The sequence below is a fragment of the Balaenoptera musculus genome, chromosome 19 (genome assembly GCF_009873245.2).
Source record: "Balaenoptera musculus isolate JJ_BM4_2016_0621 chromosome 19, mBalMus1.pri.v3, whole genome shotgun sequence".
Lineage (NCBI taxonomy): Eukaryota > Metazoa > Chordata > Mammalia > Artiodactyla > Balaenopteridae > Balaenoptera > Balaenoptera musculus.
This window is the reverse complement of record NC_045803.1, coordinates 12,698,129-12,720,626: the sequence shown is the minus strand read 5'-3', so window position 1 is coordinate 12,720,626 and position 22,498 is coordinate 12,698,129. Positions and strand designations below refer to the sequence as shown.

The following is a 22,498-nucleotide window of genomic DNA, read 5'->3' as shown; positions in this document are numbered from 1 at the left end:
TCATTCAGAGAAGTTGGGGAGGGGGTTCCTTTTTAGAATTCCTCCAAGCTCCTCAAGAACTGATAAATTCAACTTCCTTCACTGTTAGTGCTGATTCTGAGCAAGCAGGGGGTGGGTTGGGGGAAGGGGTATGAGAAATGAGGAACTGAGGCCTCTTTATCTCCCAAAAATCCTGTTTTTGAAGGCTGGACTCTGTCAGTAACTTGTGACCTTGCACAGCTCTAGGTCTCAGTTGTCGCATCCATGTAATGGACACAAGGGGAATGACTGAGTCAGAGGCACTCACACATTCTGATTTCCTGAGCGGTGCCTTCCCCACTGTAGTTCGTGCCTTATTCCTCCAGCTCAGACCAAAAGGGAGTCCAAAAGGAACTTATTCCTCTACTTTTTGCAAAACGGGGACTGCAAAAGTTGGAGTCACCAGCTGAAAGTTATAGGGAGAGGGCAACGTTTCAATAGGATAGTATTTATATAGATACAATAATTCAATAGGTATACAATTCAATAATATTTCACTAATAGGTATATTTGAAAGCTGCCATTTATCGAGTAATTTCTCCGTGCCAGCCGCTGTAAACTGATTGTTTTGCATGCATGATTTCCTTTAATCCTCACAGATATGCCACAGGGTAGGTAATTATCAGCCTTATTTAAGATGAAGAAATTAGGGCAAAATCGTTTGCCTTAAACCAAATTGATGGGCTCCCCTGGTGGCGCAGTGGTTAAGAATCCGCCTGCAGGGGACACGGGTTCAAGCCCTGGTCCAGGAAATATCCCACATGCCGCGGAGCAACTAAGCTCCTGCACCACAACTACTGAGCCTGCGCTCTAGAGCCCTTGAGCCACAACTACTGAAGCCCCCGCGTGCCTAGAGCCTGAGCTCAGCCACAAGAGAAGCCACCGCGATGAGAAGCCGGCGCGCCGCAACGAAGAGTAGCCCCTGCTCTCAGCAACTAGAGAAAGCCCGCGCGCAGCAACAAAGACCCAACGCAGCCAAAAATAAAATAAATAAAAAATAAATAAATTTATTAAAAAAAAACCCAAATTGATTATAGTTCTGTCTCACTCCGTCCCCACACCTTATGTTCTTAACTTCCTGCTGTCCTGCCTCTCTTGGATACACATCTCCCAGTATCAAAGGAATATGGAGGTTATGGGTGTCATCCTCAACTCCATCACTTACCACATCCAACCAGTCACCAAAGTCCCGTACATGGGACTTCCCTGGTCGTCTAGTGGATAAGACTCCGTGCTTCCACTTCAGCGGTCATGGGTTCGATCCCTGGTTGGGGAACTAAGATCCCGCATACCACGTGGCATGGCCAAAAAACAAACAAAAGTCTCATACAATGCTCCTTCTTAAATATTTTTTTCTTCAATTGGTTTCTTTCCCACTGGTTGACATTAGTGATTAAGAAACTGCTTCCCAGTTCAACTACCTGGATTTAAGTCTTAGCTCTGGCTCTTCTGTGTGACCTTTAGCCTCTCTGTACCTTAGTTTCCTCATCTGTAACGTGAGATTGAGTGATGGTACCCACCTTGTTAGATTATTGTCAGGATTTAATGAATGTATGAAGCTGTTTTAAAATATGTCCACAGATTCTTTGACACTCCTTCTTTCACTAGGTGGAGCCTAATTTCCCTCCTCTTTTTATTTATTTATTTATTTATTATTTATTTATTTTATTTATGGCTGTGTTGGGTCTTCGTTTCTGTGCGAGGGCTTTCTCTAGTTGCAGCAAGTGGGGGCCATTCTTCATCGCGGTGCGCGGGCCTCTCACTATCACGGCCTCTCTTGTTGCGGAGCACAGGCTCCAGACGCGCAGGCTCAGTAGTTGTGGCGCACGGGCCTAGTCGCTCCGCGGCATGTGGGATCTTCCCAGGCCAGGACTCGAACCCGTGTCCCCTGCATTGGCAGGCGGATTCTCAACCACTGCGCCACCAGGGAAGCCCCCTCCTCTTGCGTATAGGCTGCACTTTGTAACTTGCTTCTAACCAGCAGAATATGGTAGAAGTGTTGCTGTGTGACTTCTTAGACGAAGCCATAAAAGGCATTGAGGCTTCCTCATCCATCTCTCTATGGAATGGCTCACTTTGAGAGAGACCAGCCACCATTTGTGACAGCAGTGAAACAGCCAGCGGAGAGACCCAAATGGAGAACAACCGAGGCCCCGTGCCAGCAAACCGGCACCATGTGAGTGACCCATCTTGGAAGGACATCTTTCAGCCACATCAAATCTTCCAGTGACTGTTGCACCTGGCCAACATGCTGATTGTAGCTTCATGACACCCTGAGCGAGAACCAGCCAGGTAAGCCATCAACAGATTCCTGACCAACAGAAACCGTCTGATGGTAAATGTTTGTTTGTTTATTTATTTATTTATTATTTTTGGCTGTGTCGGGTCTTCGTTGCTGCGCGTGGGCTTTCTCTAGTTGTGGCGAGGGGTGGCTTCTCCTGTTGTGGACCACGGGCTCTAGGGCGTGCAGGCTTCAGTAGCTGTCGCTCGCGGGCTCTAGAGCGCAGGCTCAGTAGTTGTGGCACACAGGCTTCGTCACTCCGCGGCATGTGGGATCTTCCTGGACCAGGGCTTGAACCTGTGTCCGCTGCATTGGCAGGAGGATTCTTAACCACTGCGCCACCAGGGAAGTCCCTGTACTTTTTATTCTTAAAGTTTTTAAAATTGTGATAAAATACACATAACATAAAATTTACCATTTTAACCATCTTTACGTGTACAGTTCAGTGGCATTAAGTACATTCACATAATTGTGCAACCAATCTCTAGAACTCCTTTCATCTTGCAAAACTGAAACTCTGTACCCATTAAACAAAAACTCCCCATCCCTCCCTTCCCCTAGCCCCTGGAAACCACCTATTTACTTTCTATTTCTACGAATTTGACTACTCTAGGTGCCCCATCTGAGTAGAATCATTATTTGTCCTTTTATTACTGGCTTATTTCATTTAGAATAATTTAGCATAATGTCCTCAAGGATCATCCATGCTGTAGTGCATGTCAGAATTTCCTTCTTTTTTTTTTTTAAATTATATGGCATTTATTTATTTAGAAGTATAATTGACCTACAACACCATGTTAGTTCCAGGTGCACAACATAATGATTCAGTATTTCTATACATTACAAAATGGTCATCAAAGAATTTCCTTCCTTTTTAAGGCTAAATAATATCCCGTTTTATATATACACCCCATTTGCTTTATCCATTCATCTGTCGATGTACAGTTGGGTTGCTTCCACCTTTTGGCTATTGTGAATAATGCTGCTATGAACATGGGTGTACACATATCTCTTCAAGACCCTGCTTTCAGGACTTCCCTGGTGGCACAGTGGTTAAGAATCCCCCTGCCAATGCAGGGGACATGGGTTTGATCCCTGGTCTGGGAAGATCCCACATGCCACAGAGTAACTAAGCCTGTGCACCACAACTACTGAGCCTGCATTCTAGAGCCCGCATGCCACAACTACTGAAGCCCGCGTGCCACAACTACTGAACCTGCATGCCACAACTACTGAAGCCTGCGCGCCTAGAGCCCATGCTCCGCAACAAGAGAAGCCACCACAGTGAGAAGCACGCACACTGCAATGAAGAGTAGCCCCCCCTCACCACAACTAGAGAAAGCCCACACACAGCAACGAAGACCCGACACAGCCAAAAATAAATAAATAAAATAAATAAATTTATTTTAAAAATTTATTAAATTTATTTTTTAAAAAAAGACCCTGATTTCAGTTCTTTTGGGTATACACCCAGAAGTGGAATTGCTGAGTCATATGATAATTCTATTTTTAATTTTTGAGGAAGTGCTGTACTGCTTAACAGAGTGACTGTTCATATTCTTTTACATCTTGATTTTTTTTTTTTTTGGCGGCGCTGCGCAGCTTGTGGGATCTTAGTTCCCTGACAGGGATTGAACCCAGGCCCTCGGCAGTGAAAGCGCTGAGTCCTAACCACTGGACCACCAGGGAATTCCCACATCTTGCATTTTTCACTCAGTGATACATCTTGGAAAGTTATCCATATCTTTAGATCTAACTTGCTCTTTTTCAAAAATAAATGTTTTGAAGTGTACAGAAAAGTGCACAAATCATAAGTGAACAGCTGAATTAAATTTCATAAACTGAACACACCTGGTAACCAGAACTCAGCTCATGAAAAGAACATGACCAGCCCCTCCAGGATGCCCTTCATGCCTCTTCCAGGATGCCCCCAAAGGAAACCACTAACTAGACTTCTAACAATATGGATTAATTTTGCCTGTTTTTGTACTTTATATAAATGAAGTCTCGCAATATGCATTGTTTTGTGTCTGCTGTCTTTTGCTCAGTTTTTTGTTTGTGAAATTCATCCCATGCTATTGCATGTGGCTGTAGCTCTTTCGTTCTCATCGCTATATAGTTTCCTCTGTGTGAAGATGCTACACTTTATCCATCTGTTGATGGGAATTTGTTTTTTGGTGGACATATGTTCATATCTGATTGGACTGGAATTGCTGGGTCATAGGATATGTTCAGCTATAGTAGAAACTGCCCAACAGTTTTCCTAGTGGTTGGACCAATTTGGATGCCCACCAGCAGTATATGAGAGTTTCCCCACTCTATATCCTCACCAACACTTCCTGGTGGTGTCTTCTTTCATTTAGCCATTCTGGTGGGTGTATATTGGTATCGCACTGTGATTTTAATTTGCATTTCCCTGATGATTAGTTGAGTAACTTTTTAAATGTTCATCTCTCCCTTGGATTTCCTCTTTCTGTGAAGTTTTGTTCAATTCTTTTGCTTGCTTTTCTGCATACACACACACACACACACATATATACACACATATGCAAATATATTATATTCGTAAATATAATTCATAATATTATATTAGTAAAATTCTCCTAAGAACAAGGGGATTCTCCTATATAACCATAATACCAATTTAACATTTCCCCAAGTATCAGTTTAAGATTGATAGAAAACTATCATCTAATTTATAGTTTATGTTCAAATTTCTCCCATTGTCCCAATAACATACCTTGTCACCATCTGCTTTCCATCCGGGATCACACTTTGTTTAGTTGTCATGTTTCTTTAGTCACCTGTAATCTAGAACCGGCTGCCAGCTTTTAGATTTTTGTTATTGTTTTGGTTTTCATGACACTGACATTTTTTAAGTGTACAGACCAAGTACTTTATAGAGTGTCCCTCAGTTGGGCTTTGTCCCTTGTTTTCTCATGATTCAATTCGGATGATGCATTTTTGGCAGAAAAACATCACAGAAATGATGTTGTGTCCTTTTCAGTGCATATCAGGAGGCACACGATGTTCATTTGTCCCGATACTGGTGATGTTAACTTCTATCACCTGGTTTTAGGTGGTGTCTGCTGGTGTTGTCCGTTAATACTATTTTTTTTCCCTTTGTAATTAATAAGTAATCTGTGGGAGGATACTTTGAGACTAAATAAATATCCTGTTCCTCATCAAACTTTCACTCAGTGGTTTAGGCTTCTGTTGATGATCCTGGCTGGAATTTTGTGATTAATATTTCAGGACCATCACAAACCCCAAGAGGCCTGGGCCTCCAGTGACATCCTGGAAGGGGTGGGGAGACTGTACGAGGCTGATGGTGGCCAGAGAGATCTACTGGAAATGAATAAATCTCTACGGTGGCCTAGGGGGGTCGAAGGGACCCATACTGCTCAGGGATTTGGTAAAAAACTGAGGCTGGGGCTTCCCTGGTGGCGCAGTGGTTGAGAGTCTGCCTGCCAATGCAGGGGACACGGGTTCGAGCCCTGGTCTGGGAAGATCCCACATGCCGCGGAGCAACTGGGCCCGTGAGCCACAATTACTGAGCCTGCGCGTCTGGAGCCTGTGCTCCGCAACAAGAGAGGCCGCGATAGTGAGAAGCCCGCGCACCGCGACGAAGAGTAGCCCCCACTTGCCGCAACTAGAGAAAGCCCTCGCACAGAAACGAAGACCCAACATAGCCATAGATAAATAAATAAATTAATAAATAAATTAATTAAAAACAAACAAACAAAAACAAAAAACAAAAAACACTTAATGTAGAATAAGTTTAAAAAAAAAAAAACTGAGGCTGGTGAGAATTCATGCCCTCACCCCACAAATATGTATCAAAGTCCTGCTTGGGGTCAGGCACTGTTCTAGGCTCTGAGGCACAGCAGTAAACAAGAGATCAAATCCCAGCCGAGCTGGAGCTGGCACTGGTGGGAGGATTCAAACCAGCAGAAATATGTAATATGTTTCATAGTGATAAGAGCGAGGTTAAGAAGATACAGAGTAACAAGGGTGTCTCTCCCCATAAAACAGTTCTGCCCCCTCTCCTTCTCAGGGAGACCTGTGGGTCTCCCTGCCTGTTGTCTGCCAGAAACTCTGGCTGAGCCAAGGTCACTTCCAGACACCGTCTGTTCTCCCCAGGAGTGGGGCCTGTACCAGCTCCAGCGTCTGGACTCTTGGCACGGAGCCCCAGAGCCCTGGAGTGAGGGAATGCTGGCCTGCCCCACATCAGGAAGGGAATCCTCCAGTTTGGCTGTCTGGGACTGGTGAGATGGAGGGCTTCCGAGAAAGAGAAGCCAGTGCAAGCTGGGTGGCCTCCCTGAAGGAGGTGGAGGACTGCTGGGCGAGAAGAGTCCCCTAATTAGACTGATGAAGACGGATGTAAATAATTATATTCCTAAACACCATCAAACACGTTCAGAGTGCCTAGTTTGGGGCAAATGTTGGACATTTGTTATGGCACCTAATCTAAGTGCTTTATATATGTTATCACATCTAAGAGGCAGGGGGTATTTACCCTATTTCACAGATGAAGAAATTGGGGTTCAGAGAGGTGATGCCATTATCCAGAGGTCACACAACGAGTGCTTTGAAGAGCCTGGAAAGGAACTCAGGTCTGTGTGGGTCCAAACACTAACTCATAACCACCACCTGTACCACCTGCTAAGCAGCTCGCCATCCCTGGCCCACTCCCAGCACCGCCCCTTTCCCTGGAAGCCCCCGCCGCACCTTCTGCCTCTGCTTTCTCCCCTCCACTTGGGCCAGCAAGAAATACAGCCCTGGGTTACAATCTGCGGGTCGGTCCTAGTACCAGTTGTTTACCTTGGCCAAGTGAGCACACATCTCTGAGCCTCAGTTTCCTTAACTGCCTAACAGGGATAGAAATAGAGCTACTGAGAGGAATCCGTGCGTTGATGAACGTAGGGTATCTAACCCCCGCGCCGGGCGTAGTCTGCCCTCAGTGACCCGGCGGCACGCTTTTAGGCAAGTTCTAACTCTCTGCGCCCGTTTCCTCCTGGGCACGACAGGACAATCAATGACAGTGCCTCTTAGGTCGTTCTCGGGAATAAACGTGTACGTGTATATGTAAAGCACTAAGAACCGTGCCCACAGTTAGCCGGGGTTGCTGTTTTTACTGTTGGGGAGGGGGGAGGGCAGTGGGGTGGAAGCAGGGACAAGCCAGGAAGGCTCTGGAGAATCGGGGCGCCCCGTCCTCCGTCCTGCAGCGTTTGGGTCTGGCTTCGGGATGTCAGGGCCCGCTGACCTCGGAGACCTCCGCCTGCTCCTCCGCACCCGGGGTGGCAAGGGCCAGCGCCGGGCGCTGACGTCGGCCTTCAAGGCCCCATCCTTCCCCCGCCCCCCTCCCCGCGGCCTCCTCTGGGGGCGGAGCCCGGGAGCCCACCGCCCCGCCCCCACCCCCGCCCTCGCCGCGGGCCCGGGGCGCTGAGAGGGGCGCGCAGCGGAGCTCTCAGACCCCGCGCCCCCAGGCCCAGACCCCTAAGAGCGCGGGGCTCACTGAGTTCCCCCACCTGAGCGGCAGGATCGGGGAGGGTGTCGGTGCGGAGAGCCCAGGAGGTCCCGGCCTATGGCCGTGGGCGGTGAGTGAGGGGCGCAGCTCGGGGGGCACCGCTCTTCTCCCGGGTCCTGGCGCTGGGGACAGGGAGGCAAAACCTTGGCCAGGAAATCGGCTCAAGCCAGGTTTGGACTGAGGGCGGGAGACTTGGGGACCCCCGCAGGGGGATCGTGAGGGCGAGAAGAATAGTCTCCGTGGTTGAGTTGTGTGGTGGGTTGGTGGTGTTATGGGGGAAGTGTGCAAAGGTGGATTCTGGTAAAACAGGAGGTGTCAGCGGAGCGGGTGGGTGTGGGCCATGGATGTGGGTGGAGAAAGAGAGGGGTGTGTGGCCGCGGGTCTTTGGGCAGATGTGCAAGGGAAGTGATGGGGACAGGGGAGAGTGTCCAGCCTGCCTGTGTGGGAAGCCTGTGCATATATGTGCATCTGGGGAGAATCTGATGCTGGGGGATTAGGATGAATGTGCAAGGAGTTATTTGGGGTGAGTGTGTAAGACCGTTGGGAGGTGTTGTTTGGGGCAAGTATGCAAACAGTCCCTTGGGATGTGAATGTGCACAGGTGGAGGTGGGGATTGGGCTTGCCTGGATGGGTATGTGTGGCAGGGGACTTGGGTATTGAGAGTGCACAGGCTTGGGGGCACAGGCGGTGTGTGAACTAAGCATCATTGGGGATGGGTGTGGGGGAGAGGGATGAGAGTGTCAACCCAGGATGGGTATGTAGTTCATGGGCCAAGTAAGTGTGTAAGGCATGGTTTGGAATAAATGTGCAACAGGTGTGTGGTTTTTGCCTGAGGAGAGAGAAGCCTGGAACTGAATGTCCAGAGTCCTGAGTTCTCTTCACAACTTGGACCAACCTCTGTTACTCTCTGGGCCTCAGTTTTACTATCTGTAAAATGGGTCTGAGGATGGTTCAGCTACCTAGTCTCTGCCTGGAGTCTCTCCAAAGCCAGGAGTCAGGGGAAGGATAAAAGTGAGACTTTTACAACTTGTCTTTTTCTTTCCCCTACCCCCAGGATGCCCCTCTGGGAGCCCCTCCCCAGCCATGGACAAGCCCAGTCTTCCAGAGCTCCAACAGCCTCTGCTGGTGGGTGTAGGCGGTGAGCCCCCTGTCCAGAAGCCTGGGGAGCCTGAGCCAGGGCCTCCCTTTCGAGAGACAGCCTTTGCAGAATCACTGAGGGGTTGGCAGTTCTTGCCACCATCTCTTCCTTCTGTGAGTGCTGTACTGGGGGAGCCAGGGCTCCCCGACCTTGAGGTAGGAGCAGGACCACTAAGGTAGGCTCCTTAGTGGGAGCTGGGGGAGGGGGCTGGAGGTGAATCCAGCTGTGGCCAACATCCGGCAGGCTGCTGGCCAACTCCAGCTGCCAGCTGCTGGCCTGGAGTCTCACTTCACAACTGCGTGTGGCCTCCCTGGGTTTCCAGGTGTGGTTTTTCCTGTTCTCCATCCCACCTGGCTTCTTTACCTTTTTCTCTCCAAATTCATCTCTCATCTTTGTTCCCTTTGGCTCTGTTTGTCTTCCCTCTGATTTCTGACCCCCCTGTTCTCCATCAGTCTATCTCTTTCCAAAGCCGATGCATCTCTGTGCCTCTGTTCTCTCTCTCTCTCTTTTTTCCAATTAATGTCATTTTGTATAATTTCTTATTCCTTGTGCATATTGTCAAGCATGTCTTTTATTTGCTAAACATGGTTTTCCAGTTGCTATTGCCATATAAGAAATCACCCCCAAAGCTTAGTAGCTTAAAACAACAACAATCATCATGGCTCATGGTTTCCATGGGTTGGGAACCTGGGAAGGACTTGGGTGGTTCTGCCTCAGGGTCTTTCATGAGGTTGCGGTCAGCCAGTGGCTAGAGGTGGAACAGTCAGGGTCTGAAGCAGCTGGGGTCTGGTTGACTATCTCTCTCTTAATGTTGTCTCAGGGCTTCTGCAGGAGTCTCCCCATGTGGGCTGGTTTGGGCTTACAGCATGGCGGCTTCAGGGCAGCCAGACTCCTTATGTGCCTCCAACCTCCAGCAGGAGTGTTTCAGCAAAGCAGAAGCTGCCTCACCTTTTCTGACTTATGCTTGCAAGTCGTGTTGCATTACTTCCACCATATTCTATCAACTACAAATGAATCATAGCCTGCCCAGACTCAAGGAAAGTGGACATAGACCTCACCCCTGATGAGAAGACTTATCAGTCAGATGGGTGTGGCCATTTTTGGAAACACAGTCTGCCACACTGTGGCAGTAAGCTTCGCTTTGACATGGTTTGTGTCAAATAATCCCATTATTTGAAGACTTTGAGGGCCTTATTATTTCTGCTAGTTCTCCTCCACTGGTTCCTGTGTGCCTGGTTATCTTTGACTGCATGCTGGTCATTGTATTTGAAAAATTGTTTTGAGGCCTAGAACGAAAGTACCTTCCTCAGGAGAGGATTTGGTTTGCTTTTGTCAGCTGTCTGGGGGTACTACCAGTTAGAGATCATTTTTAATCTAGTTCAAAGTCTGAATGAAAGGTTAATTTTTCATTCAGGGATTGGTAAATGGGATTGGTAAATGCCTGCAGGGCAGAAGGGGCCTTCTCTGTTCATTTGACCTCTCTGTTAAATTAACCTTGATTTTCACTTCAGTTTTGGCTTTACAGTAACTCCTTAAAGTCTTGTGAGCTATTTGATGCAAGATTAGAATATATATATTTTTTAACCTAGAACCTGTAGTTTCAGCAGGCAGGTTTGTCCTAGTAATTTAGGCCACCAGAGCTGGCTCCCCTAATCGCCATCTTTTTGCAGGGTCCAGTCCCCATTGGTTTCTGTCTCCACTTCAGCGGTTTTTAACTCAGAGCTTATAAGCAGCTGTAGTATCCATGCGCGGACCTGTGAACTCCTTGAAATTGAACTCAAAGCTTTTGAGTGTGGGTGAGGCTTTTCTCTGGAGACAGGGTCCAGAGCTTCCCGTCAGGGGGATCCAGGATGTGGGCAAGTCAAGAGCCTACCTCTTGGAACATTTTTCTCTCTGTGTCTTTGGGGGCATGGGGAGTGGAGCAGTGGGGCAAGGAAGATGGGTGGAGATGACCACTTAGGCTGTCTCCTGCCCATAGGATGTGTCATCCAGTGACAGTGACTCGGACTGGGATGGGGGCGGCCTTCTCTCCCCACTCCTACCCCACGACCACCTCGGCTTGGCTGTCTTCTCCATGCTGTGCTGTTTCTGGCCCGTGGGCATTGCCGCCTTCTGCCTGGCCCAGAAGGTCAGCCTGTGGGTGGAGCTGGGAGGGGGTTGGATATAGAAGAGAAAAATGCATTCAAAAGAAAAGAAAAAAAGAGGAGGCATGCTTGGGGGAAAAAAAAGTGATGGAGAAAAGGATTTACATAGAAACATTCAGGGGTAAAATGAGGCATTTTTCACAGAGGGCAGCCCAGAGTGGTGGGTAAGAACCTGAGCTCCAATCCTAGGCCCGCCACCCTCTGGTAAGGTTGTGGGCAAGCCGATTAAACTCCCGGTGCCTCATTTTCCTCATCTGTAAAATGGGAATGAATAATTCCTGCCTCAGGGTCGTTGTGAGGCTCAGCGAATTAGAACTGTGGCATATAGTAATATATATATATTTTTTATTAGTCACCCAGTATCCCCAGTGCCCAACTGTGCCTGACCCACAGTAGCTGCTCCCTGTGTTTTTGGAACATATGAATGAATACATGGGTGTGTTGGGTGGGGGAGGGGTCGGGCTGCGGGAAGCAGGGTGGGATGAGGGGATACCTGAGTCACCGCTGCACCGCCTCCACAGACCAACAAGGCTTGGGCCGAGGGGGACGTCCAGGGGGCAGGGGCCGCCTCCCGCCGCGCCTTCCTGCTGGGGGTCCTGGCCGTCGGGCTGGGCGTGTGCACGTACGCGGCCGCCCTGGTGACCCTGGCCGCCTACCTCGCCTCCCGAGACCCGCCCTAGTTGCCCCTGCGGTCCTCACTGTGAACCCAGAGGCCGGCCGCCCAGCGCGTCCGCGGTCGGAGTGGAGAATCCAGGTGGATGAGGCGGCGGCGGCAGCATCCAGAAACGGGGAGTGAGTCGCGGTTCTCCCCCGCCCCCCCACGCCCCTTCCTGGAGGCCGCAAAGAGCAATTAAACACCAGACACTCCTGCCGCGAAACCTGTGTCTGTCTGTGTGTGTGGGAAGGCGGAAGGGACGGGCCAGAGTGACAGGCTGCCCCCCGGGGTGCTCCCGTACACCTCAGAGCCAGAGAAGAGGGAATCCGAGGAAGCTCGGAGGGCTTCCAAGTTGCAGAATATTCTCTTCACAACGTGGGTGATAGGTAGAGAATTAGAGAAAGCCAGGTTCCAAGGCCTTCCTCCTCCAAGTTCACTGTGTAACCTCCGCCCACGTACCTTCTGAGCCTCACTTCTCCTCATCTGCAAAATGGGACTAATTTCTCCCACACCTGGAGCAGTTCTGAAGACTAAATGAGTCATGCAGTGTAAACAGCAGCCTCCCCCGGAGCTCCTTCGACAGCAAGTGGCAGAAATCCAACTCAGACTGCCTTACACAACAAAGGGGAAGAAAGCTGAGGGAGAACTGGATTGAGGGCCTCAGATAATAGTCTGCTCTCCCCATCTCTTGGCTTCACTGCACAGGCTCCGCCTCGTGGGGGAGGAGAATGGAGCAGGCAGCTCTGGTACCCCAAAGGTCCTCTTCCCCAGGCACCCTCTCAGTGGCCCACCCGGGCTAGGAGGCAGCCCCATCACATAGCCTGAGATTGGGAGGGATGGGACCTTCAGGCCTCAAAGTGCTGGCACTCTGGCAGGCCAAACAGCCCTGTCCTGAGCTTATCAGAGGTACATTAAATGGAGCCTGATATTACCAAGTAATAAAGTGAAAGTGGTTTAGTTTTTTCATTCCACTTAATGCCATTTAATCTTGCTAGAAGAAAACACTATTCCCTGTTTGTGCTCTCCTGCGCGTCTTCACGGGTGTAATTTCAAGCTAAAGATATTTATGCATTTCCTTCTTGTTTACTGGGGATGAAAATGACACCTGCTCAAAGGGGCAATTGTGGGCACCGTGTGGGCCAGTTTAAGCATGCGAAGCGTGCAGCAGAGGGCCCCCAGACGTGTCATTTTCACCATAAACCCCTAAACGTAAGTGGCAGACAGGATCTGGCAGCCATGTGGCCCACCTGTGGGAACGTTATTCCTTGCTGGATGCTAGTGGGATCTTGGCTCCTGCCCCCTGAATGTGAGGGTGGGGATCAGTCAAATCAGAACTGAAAATACACCCATTTCCAAAAGCCCCTTAGGGGGTGCTATCACCCCTGACAGAGAACCAACAGGCCTCGGTCACTTCCTTTCACAGACAGGGACCCGAGGTCCAGAATGCACTGGCACCTCAGGTGTTTGTCTGCATAGTGAGGGCTCTGGGTCTGGACTTTTTTTTTTGGCCGCACCAAGTGGCACGCGGGATCCCCAACTAGGGATCGAAGCCGTGCCCCCTGCAGTGGACGCGTGGAGTCTTAACTGCTGGACAGCCAGGGAAGTCCCTGGGTCTGGAGTCTTGAGTGGGACCCGTGCTCCACCACTTAACAAGCTGGTGACCTCTGGTGGTTAACTGGCTTCTGAGCTTGTTCCCTTACCTTATTCTTTCTTGAATTTTATTTTTTTGGCTGCATTGGGTCTTCGTTACTGCACGCAGGCTCTCTCTAGTTGCGGCGAGCGGGGGCTACTCTTGTTGTGGAGCACGGGCTCTAGGCGCGTGGGCTCAGCAGCTGTGGCACGTGGGTTCAGTAGTTGTGGCTTGAGGGCTCTAGAGCACAGGTTCAGTAGTTGTGGTGCACGGGCTTAAGTGCTCCTTGGCATGTGGGATCCTCCCGGACCAGGGCTCGAACCCGTGTCCCCTGCACTGGCAGGCGGATTCGTAACCACTGTGCCACCAGGGAAGTCCCTTGTTTCCTTACCTTAAAACAGAGACTGTAACAACAGCCACACCTCGCAGGGTTGTTGGGTGGGTAAAAGCAGCATTCAGAGCCAGATTCCCCTCCGAGGCCCACAAAGGCCACTGCCTCCCCGACCATCTCCTTACTCTCCCCTTAGTCACTCTGCTCCAGCCACACTGGCCACCTTGCTGGTCCTTGAACCTCTGCCAGGGGGTCCTCCCCCATATGTCCATGAGTCCCTGAGTTCGTCCCTGGCCTCCTCCTGGGCTTCCCTCAGACGTTCCCCTCTCCACGGAGGTGTCCCCGACTGATGTATTAAATCTGCCCTCCCCCCGACTCACCTAAACCCGTCTTCCCTGTTTGTTTTTAAATAGCATCCACCATCCAAAAAACGCCAATTTTATTTGCCCATCACTTCACTGCTCCTTGAACCTGGGACGTGGGCCTCATTCACTGCTGAGGCCTCAGCACCCAGCAGGGCCTGCACACTCTAACAGCAGTCCCACTTCACCGGGCTGTTAAAATGAGTAGATTCAGTCAATAAATGCACCATCCTACTAGTGTTTTCCTGGGGTGGGGTGGGGTCTGTGCCCCCCGGGCCCAGGGGCTGGCTATAGCCACTTTCTCAGCAGGGCTGGGCTACCAGTTTATTTGACGCTGGAGGTGGTGGGAGGGGCAGCTTGCCCCGGCGTGCCTCAGCTCTTGGAGTAACGCCTCTGCAGAGATTCCCGGTAGAAGCGGAAGACGTGCTGGGAAGCAGCCTGGGCTGCGGCCAGGCACTGCTGGAGCTGGGAAGGGAGAGGGGCTCAGTGCTGCGGGCCCAGGCCTGCACCCACACGGCCTGACGGGCCCCACCTCCCTGTTCACCGGGAGCCCCGCCCCCCAAGGGGAGGCAGGTGGAGCGGGGATTACTCCCTGTGCATTTCCTTCTTCCCCACTTCATGGGCTCCTTCAAGGGGAAGGCCTCAGGGGTCAGGTTCCAGCAGCTCCAGGCCCTCAGACCAATGGCATCAGGCATCCTGACCCCTGGACGTGACCCCAACCTTGTTGAGCTCTGGGGCCAGATTGGAATTTTAGAGCCACAGGTCCTGTGACTCCAAATAGTCTTAAAAGCCACGGAACCTGAGACCCCAAATCTTTCCTGCCATGTATACCTGGATCCACAGGAGGGCCAGGTGGGAAATATTCTTGGAGACCATTTGGCCCAACAGGTGCCAAACTCTGTTTTTCAGACACCCCGAGTTCCGGGGTGCACAGCTCTGAGCTGGAAGCTGGGAGGCCTCCAGGTGCCCCCATCTCTTGATTTCAACCTGTGCCCCTCTTCTCATAAATAGGTCTTCCCTTTAAAGTTCCCACAAAGGTTTCTATGGCTACAAAGTTTGAAAACTCCTATTTACAGAAGGGATGCAAGGACGGGGCCCTCCTTAAGCTTCTTAGGACTGGGACAGGACCTCGTGTCAGGTGGGTGGGAAGGATCTGGCATTCACCCCCAATTGCACACTGGTACCTCAGCATCAGAGTAGAGCCCCTTGGTGGTGGACATCAGCAGCTTCCGTTCCACGCTGTCAAGTGCAAAGGTCAGGACTGCCCGAGCCTCCTAGGGATGAGGGGTACAAGGTGGGGGACCTGGAACTCTCTCCTCAGACACAATCTCAGCTGGTACCAAAGAGGGGGCTTGCTTTTCACTCACGTTTATCAAGTGTATTTTTTTTTTTTTGGTCTACATACCACCTCTTCCTGCTTCCTTGAGTAATCGCTCCCCATGCCACATTCCACCACATGGTCCTGACACAGGGCTTCAGAGCACAGCATCCTGCGCCACAGGGGCGGCAGCCCCAGTGCCGGTCACTCCCCGGTGCCTCCCATCTCCCTGCAGTGCTCTGTACCCCTGGGGCTGGAAGCCAGCAAACTGTATTTCCCAGATTCCCCTGCCCGTTAGGTTCTACCAGGAATCTGGTGGGAGACTGGGAGGGAGGAGAGAGCATCCTGGTCCTCATTGCAGCAGGAGTTTGGGGTCTATCACCTGCCACAGGAGGCATGGAGACGGGGTGGGTTCTGGACTTCAGCAGCCAGGGCAAAGCCAGACCGTCTCTGTGCATCTAGATCTGACTGCACCAGTGTCTCCACCAGCACAGAGCAGGAGCTGGCTTCCGGCTTCTAATCTCTGGGTGTCCTCTCTTCTTCTCTTCTGCTCCTTCAGCTCTTCCAATATGGTTATAACCAGTTCCCTGCATTAAATTCTCTCTGTCTGAAATCCCCCAAGGGGCTTCTGCTTTCCCGACTGGATGTGACTGTACAGTCCTGAGCAGGTAACTGGGAATAACCAGAACCCTAGCACACTGTGACCTTGAGCCAGTGAAGAAAAAACTCTTTCCTCCTTTGCTTTTGTTTCTGAACCTCTTAAAATCAATTCCCTTTTTGCTTCAGCAGGTTAGAGTTGGGTTTCTAGCACTTGCCCAGATGAACAGGGCAGAGCTTGCCAGCTGAGAATGAGGTGGTACAAGCCAACTGTTTTGGAGAAGTGAGGCCTAGAGGAGGAGAAGAAGAGTGTCTGCCCAAGGCCTTTTACCCTACCCTTCATACCTACCTTTTCTTGCTTGGCTGTGGGGTCCAGCAGGAGGGTCCCATCAGAGTCCAGAGCACAGGTGACCCCACAGAAGAGGGCCCGCATGGGCACACCTGCGTCCACCAGTGCCATGCAGGCGGCATTCAGGCAACAGGCCAGGAGCTGAGTGCCACAGGCAGTGGTTAAGAGTTTCTTTTTTTTCTTCCTTTTTTTTGGCCGTGCTGTGAAGCTTGTGGGATCTTATTTCCCCAACCAGGGATTGAACCCAGGCCCTCAGCAGTGAGAGAGCAGAGTCCTAACCACTGGACCGCCGGGGAATTCCCAGGTTAAGAGTTTCTACTGGAGGGCTGGTCAGCAGAACACATCCATGCCTCCATTCACCCTGCCAGTGCCTGTAGCAGACATCACTAATTGATCACAGAAAGGCAGAGTAGTTCTGGCATCAAGTATCCTTGGGTTCCAGACCTGAATTTGCCACCTCTAAGCTGTGTGACCTTGAGCAAGTTACGTATTCCCTCTGAGCCTCAAGCAGGGATCATAATGATATTCAACAGATACGCACCTTCAGGGAAACGGAGGGCAGAAGCCTTCCAAGATCACACAAGTAGGCAGTGGCAGAGCCAGGCCTGGAGCTGGGGTATCTAGAGCATGCAGTGCTACCAGGCGATAGACAGGCAGGGTGACAGAGGGAGGGGTCGGTGTCCCCAGGGAGCCCACAGTCCAGGGGAGAGGTGTGGCCCTGGCACAGTACAAGGTGAGCACAGGCCTGAGTCAGACAGCTGGCCCCACCTCAGTTTCCTCAAGTCTTTCCTCCCCAGGGCCCAGCTTCACAATTAGTCAGTCCCACCTCTGCCACTGACCCTCCATTGCCTCCCCTCTGTGAAATGGGTTCGCAGTAGTCCTCCTTTTCCCTCATCTGTGAAGTGTCTGCCCAATGCAGGGCCATGCACCTGCAAAGCCGTCTAGAAATGCCCGTTTCTGGTCCTTGGCCTCTACCTTTCGCACCCAAACCACAGCGATCTTTCAAGGCTGAGCTGCTGAACCTAAGGTTCTACCTGCTCAGGGCTCCCCCGGTGTTGAGCCTCAAATCCAAGCTCTGGGTCAGAGCTGAGGTCACTGGCACAGGCTTTGGATTCTGGAGGACTTCCTGGAGGAGGTGGCCTGGGGGAAAGGATACAGAGCCAGCATCGCTGACGACCTGCAGCACCACGGTTATGGAGGTGCGGGGGTGCAGAGCTCCCAGCACCACCGCTTCACACGTGTTTCTGATCAGCCGCTCCCGGCTCTTCTCCGCTACGCCTGGGGAAATCAGGGGTGGGGTGCGGTTGTCAGGCTCTTCCCTTCCATCTGGCTCACCTTCCTCCATATGCCCCACCCAAACCCTCTGGAAAAGGGCCTGCAGTCCCAGTCCGGGTTACTGGAAGACCCTGAATGGATGACAGAGGAGTCCCACTGGGAAGGAGGCAGGGCCTGACTGCCACCCACTCGACCCCTGCCACTTCCAGCACCCACCAAGGGAGCCTCCCGGGGAGGAGAACCTCTGAGCTCCCGTGTCCAGTGCTGCTGTCCACCCCCATCCCAGTGGGCCCAGCCCTGGGGAGTGAGGGGGACAGAGTAAAAGAGCGGAAAAACAGGTTAATGGAAAGGAGGAGAGATGGAGCCAGGAAAGAGGAGGGGAGAGTGAAGATGGAGAGAGACAGGGAGAAAGAGAGAAAAGTGACAGAAACAGAGACTCAGAAGCAGAGAGTTGGAGAAAGAGACAGAAATAGCTGAGGGCAGGGGACTTCCCTCGTGGCCCAGTGGGTAAGATTCCGTGCACCCAATGCAGGGGGCCCCGGTTCGATCCCTGGTCGGGGAACTAGTTCCCGCATGCATGACGCAACTAAGAGCCCGTATGCCGCAGCTAAGACCCAGCACAGCCAAAATAAATAAAGAAAGAAAAGAAAGAAATAGCTGAGGGGTGATGAGAGGAGGGAGGGGAGAGTGGAGACCAGGAAAAGCAGTGAGGGAGACACCGGGCGAGAGGCCCAATTACCAGGCAGACCGATCTTCGGCCTCAGGGTCACCTCCAGTGTGGCCTTGTTGAAGATCTCTTTGCTGACTTTCACCTCTGCTGGCCCGTACACGCCTGCCAGGACGGAGGTATCCCCTGGGGAGACAGCATGGGAGGCCTCACCCAAATCTTCCCTGCCTCTGGGGCCCAACGCCTGGCACTTAACATTGTGGGCCCTGAGCCAGGTGGCCAGGGTTGCCCACATCACCCTCACTGTGGCCCACCAGTTGTTGGTAGTGATTCTTTGAGCACTTGATTCATTTCTCTGCCTCCACTTCCTCATCTGTAAAATGGGGACAACTACAGTACCTCCCTCACAGCTGTGAGGATTACATGAGATAAAAAGAAAACCACTTAGGACTCTGCCTGTAAGGGCTGAGTGCCCAAAAGACTTTAGCTATTATTATAAACTTTAATGGGAAGTTCTTCCTGAGAGCTAAACTTTCTCCCTCTTACTGCTGCTGGTCCCAACGTCTCCATCCAAAGCTTCCCTTAGCCCAGCTCTCTTCCCTCAGGCTCACATCCCCAAACTCTGCAGCAGTTAGGACATCTGAGAAAGAGATAAATATCCGGGGGTGTGTCCTGACACCTGCTTATTTCCTCCTGGCTCTGTAACCTCAGCTGATCTTGCTCCCTTCTCTGGGCCTTAGTTCCACCATCTGCAGAATGAGGAGACTGGACCTCAACAGCAGCTTGCAAACTTTTCTGACCCTAGCTCCCAATAAGAAATAGAGCAGGACCTAAAACTCACCCAAATCTGTGTGCATGTAAATGGAACAAAAGCCTCAAAAACAACTCTTACCGTTATTGCTTTGATATACTCTGATATCTTCTACTTTATTCCAGTTAAAAACAACCACTAATGACGCAGTGGTTCTCCACCCTGGCTGCACAATGGACTCACTGCGTAGCTTTAAAAGATACTGATGCCCAGGTCCCTCCCCCAGAGAGCCTAATTGCATTGCTGGGGGTTGGGGCTCAGGCACCAGCAGCCTCAGAGCTCCACAGGCCATTCTACTGTGTAGCTGGGCCTGCAACCTGCAGTGGGAAGAAACGGAGCTTCAGCAAAGCTTCCAAACACTGGGCTGCAATCAGAATCACCACAGCAATTAATTCAAAAATGTAGAGGGCCAGCCTCAGTTGGAGCGGGTAGGTTCTGAGGCTTTGCATTCTTAACCTCATCAGAGATTCTGAGGCCACAAGCATGTGGGACACACTTTTGAAGGTCTGCAAAGGACCCTGCTCCAGGGTTCTGGGCTTTGGGGTTTTAGAACACAAAAGGGGCTCAGAATTTCTTAAGCTCTAAGAAACTCCAGGCATCTGCATTTAGCCAGAGAGCTAAGCCTTGGGGAGGTTCCGGGTAGAGGCCTTTTTTTCCCTGGAGTTGGGGAGGAGGAGCTGCCACACAAGGGAGGGGATTCTCTTGGCTCCAGGAGAATGTACCCGAAGGGGGAAATTATCCAAGTAGAACTAGATCCACACTGGGGCCTTCCTTCCTGTTACTCCAGATGAGCTGTCTGTGGTTCACGTGAGCACAAGAGTCCCTCCCCTCTGGACCCCACACCCATCTAACCCCTGCCCCTGATCCTCTTACAGCAAAGCTCCTATAGAGCTGTCTCCACTCACTGACTCTTTCTTTTCCTCCTTGATCCCATCCCTCCACCAGAACAGCTCTTGACTGCGCCACCAATGACATACGTCCAAGTTGTCAACCCACAGGTCTAGCCCATCCTCACGTGATGCAGCCTCTGCAGGAGGACCAATGCAGCTGGTTGGCCCTTACAGCTCAAACATGTTCTTCTCTGGGCTCCAGGTCACCGCCCTCTCTTGGTTTTCCTCCTACCTTACTAGCTGCTCCTTCTCAGTGTCTCTTCCTAGCTCTGCACAAGCTAGAAGACCCAGGGCTTAGTCCTGGGACCGCCTCTCTTCTCCATCTATACTAATTTTCTTGGAGATCCCATCCAATCGGTAGCTTGAAATACCATTTGCCAATCGGTAGCTTGAAATACCATTTATAGCCGAAGGATTCCAAATTCCAGACTTGTATGTCCTACTGCCCAGTCCACATTGCCACAGGGATGTCTACTAGGCATTGTAAATTTAATGTTCCAAACTGAACCCATCTTCTCCCAGCACAGCTAATCTGGGAAAAGAACTTTCGCGTTATCCCTCTTTTTTTCATATCCCCAAACCAAACCATCTGCAAAATTTGTCAGTTTTACCTTCAGAATCTCACCACCTGCACTGCTTCCACTCTGGTCTGAGCCACCCTCACCTCCCCCTTTCCCCCTCTAACCTCAACAGTGCAGCCAGACAGTTTCTGTTAATATATATTCAGATCATGTCACACGACTCCATTCTCAATCACTAGGCCTTATATGACGGGCAGGCCTCCTTACCTCCCTCCCGCCTCCTGTCTCTGCTGCAGCCACACTTGTCCCGACTATTCCTCACCAGGCAAGTTTTGGCCTCAGGGCCTTTACCCCTGTGGTTCCCAATGCTTGGTAAGCTTTCCTCTTGATCCCTTTAGGGTTTGCTCCCTTACCTTTAGGTTTTTATTCAAAAGGTACCATCTTAGTGAGCCCTTTCCTTACCATCCTAATTAAGACTGCAACCCTCTCTGGCACACCCTAGTCCTCTTCCCTACTGTATTTTTCTCCACAGCATTTTACTGTATATTTTACTTAGTTATCTTTTGTCTGTCTCTTTGACTAGAATGTAAACTCCATTAGGGCAGGGATTTAAAAAAATGTTTTATCCATGTATTCTCAGTGCTAGCAAAAATACATGTGTTCAATGAAGGAATGAATGAAAGCAGGTTCTGTACCTGGGTCTGAGGTAATGCCCTAAGGCAGAGCCTGAAGCATTTATGGGGGTGATCTTTAGGCCTGTCTCCAGAGGAATATTTCCCGGGGTCAGGGAGGTGAGTCTAGTCTGAGAATTATTTAACTAGGGAAAGGGGATATTTACCTAATAGGTAAGACGTGCCCCAGTCTTAGGGATATAGGAAGAGTTGTGTATCCCAGTCAAAGGGATATTTACCCAATGGGTGGGGGTGGGGCTGGGGACATCACCCTCAATCTGATAAGTATCTGCTTCGGTAGAAGATCTGCCACGGGTCCAGGAAGTAATTAAACCGCTAGTGGTGATTTGCCAGTCTACCGGGTATTTATGCGAACAAAGGGGTTTGCCTCACCCTGGGATGTATGGACGCAGGATGCGTGTGTGGGAGGCGGGGGAGGAACCTAGTCAAGGGAGACACCCAGGTAAGGAGATTTCCCCTATTCTGGAGTATTCGTTCTTAAGAGGAGATCGGCCCCTCTCTCATTCTGAGTACTTACCAAAGTGGAAATATCTTCTCCCGGCTAGTCTGGAGGGAGAGGTATATGTCTACTGACGTATGCAGTAGTATCCACCCCGGCAAGAACTGCACCAGTCCAGGAGGAATATTTACCAGCTAGCACAGTACACTGTAACCGCGCCCTAGAACGAATACGACCTGGGTGAGTTCCTACCTTGCAGGAAAGAGGCAGAGCCATCGGGCCGGGACAACAAATTCTGTTCGCAGGCAAAGTGCCGGAGGCTACAACTGGGGCCCCGAGGGCCAGACTCTATTCCAGACTCAGCGCGGATCGTCGTCTCAGTCTGCATCGTCCCCTCCATCGCCCCGGAGCCCACGTGCAGCCGAGACTGTCGCTTCCGCCCAGAAGCGCCCGCTTGCGTACAGACTGCGTACCTAGTGCGCACGCGCCGACCCGGGGTGGGGGGTGGGGTCTCCAGGATCGGCGCCCACACGTGGCTCCGCGTTTACTAACAATTTGGTCCCTCCCACTCCCGCCTCGAAAGTCCAGGAAAGCCATTGGACAGAAGAGAAGAGAGGGAAGGCCTTGACATGTCCTACCCGAGGTCCCCGGGCCCTGAAACCCTGAGGCTCTGGTCAGGTTGCCCTCTTCTTTGCCTGTTACAGGAACGACTGCGATAAGGCGGTCAGAGTAATTTTGGGGAAGCTAGATTGTTTTATTCACCTACATATGTGTCCTAGAGACCGCAGGACTAGTAGCAGGTGGTTTCTTGGCAGGGTGATGCTGGCATTTGCGTCAGGCTTATGAAGGG

The 22,498-nt window shown here is 51.1% G+C and overlaps 2 protein-coding genes across 4 annotated transcripts; one reads left to right on the top strand and one right to left on the bottom strand.

Annotated features, from left to right (window-relative positions):
- Positions 1-7,744: 7,744 nt before the first annotated feature.
- On the top strand, positions 7,745-12,180 carry TMEM91 (transmembrane protein 91). The gene is made up of 4 exons (XM_036834351.1): positions 7,745-7,899; positions 8,884-9,122; positions 10,946-11,095; positions 11,633-12,180. The coding sequence occupies exons 1-4, from the start codon at positions 7,887-7,889 to the stop codon at positions 11,789-11,791; spliced, it is 561 nt and encodes a 186-aa protein (XP_036690246.1). The 5' UTR covers positions 7,745-7,886; the 3' UTR covers positions 11,792-12,180.
- Positions 12,181-14,149: 1,969 nt separating this feature from the next.
- EXOSC5 (exosome component 5) lies at positions 14,150-22,200 on the bottom strand. Of its 3 annotated transcripts, none has more exons than XM_036832113.1 (6): positions 21,901-22,200; positions 18,368-18,481; positions 17,510-17,631; positions 16,354-16,494; positions 15,274-15,363; positions 14,150-14,554 (listed from the first exon to the last, which is right to left on the bottom strand). In XM_036832113.1, the coding sequence occupies exons 1-6, from the start codon at positions 22,046-22,048 to the stop codon at positions 14,462-14,464; spliced, it is 708 nt and encodes a 235-aa protein (XP_036688008.1). In that variant the 5' UTR covers positions 22,049-22,200; the 3' UTR covers positions 14,150-14,461. The 3 variants fall into 3 exon arrangements, with proteins under 3 accessions (XP_036688008.1, XP_036688009.1, XP_036688010.1); XM_036832114.1 differs by having other exon boundaries at positions 18,368-18,460; positions 21,901-22,118; XM_036832115.1 differs by lacking the exon at positions 18,368-18,481 and having other exon boundaries at positions 21,901-22,118.
- Positions 22,201-22,498: the final 298 nt, after the last annotated feature.

Bases quoted from the DNA above. Each gene is read 5' to 3' on its own strand.
- TMEM91 (XM_036834351.1), top strand. The intron at 9,123-10,945 runs GTAGGAGCAGGA...TCCTGCCCATAG, and splicing joins CAGGGCTCCCCGACCTTGAG to GATGTGTCATCCAGTGACAG. The intron at 11,096-11,632 runs GTCAGCCTGTGG...CCGCCTCCACAG, and splicing joins CCTTCTGCCTGGCCCAGAAG to ACCAACAAGGCTTGGGCCGA.
- EXOSC5 (XM_036832113.1), bottom strand. From the start codon at position 22,048: ATGGAGGGGACGATGCAGACTGAGACGACGATCCGCGCTGAGTCTGGA. The intron at 16,495-17,509 runs GTATCCTTTCCC...TGTGGCACTCAG, and splicing joins TCGTCAGCGATGCTGGCTCT to CTCCTGGCCTGTTGCCTGAA. The intron at 15,364-16,353 runs GTAGGTATGAAG...CCTCATCCCTAG, and splicing joins CCACAGCCAAGCAAGAAAAG to GAGGCTCGGGCAGTCCTGAC.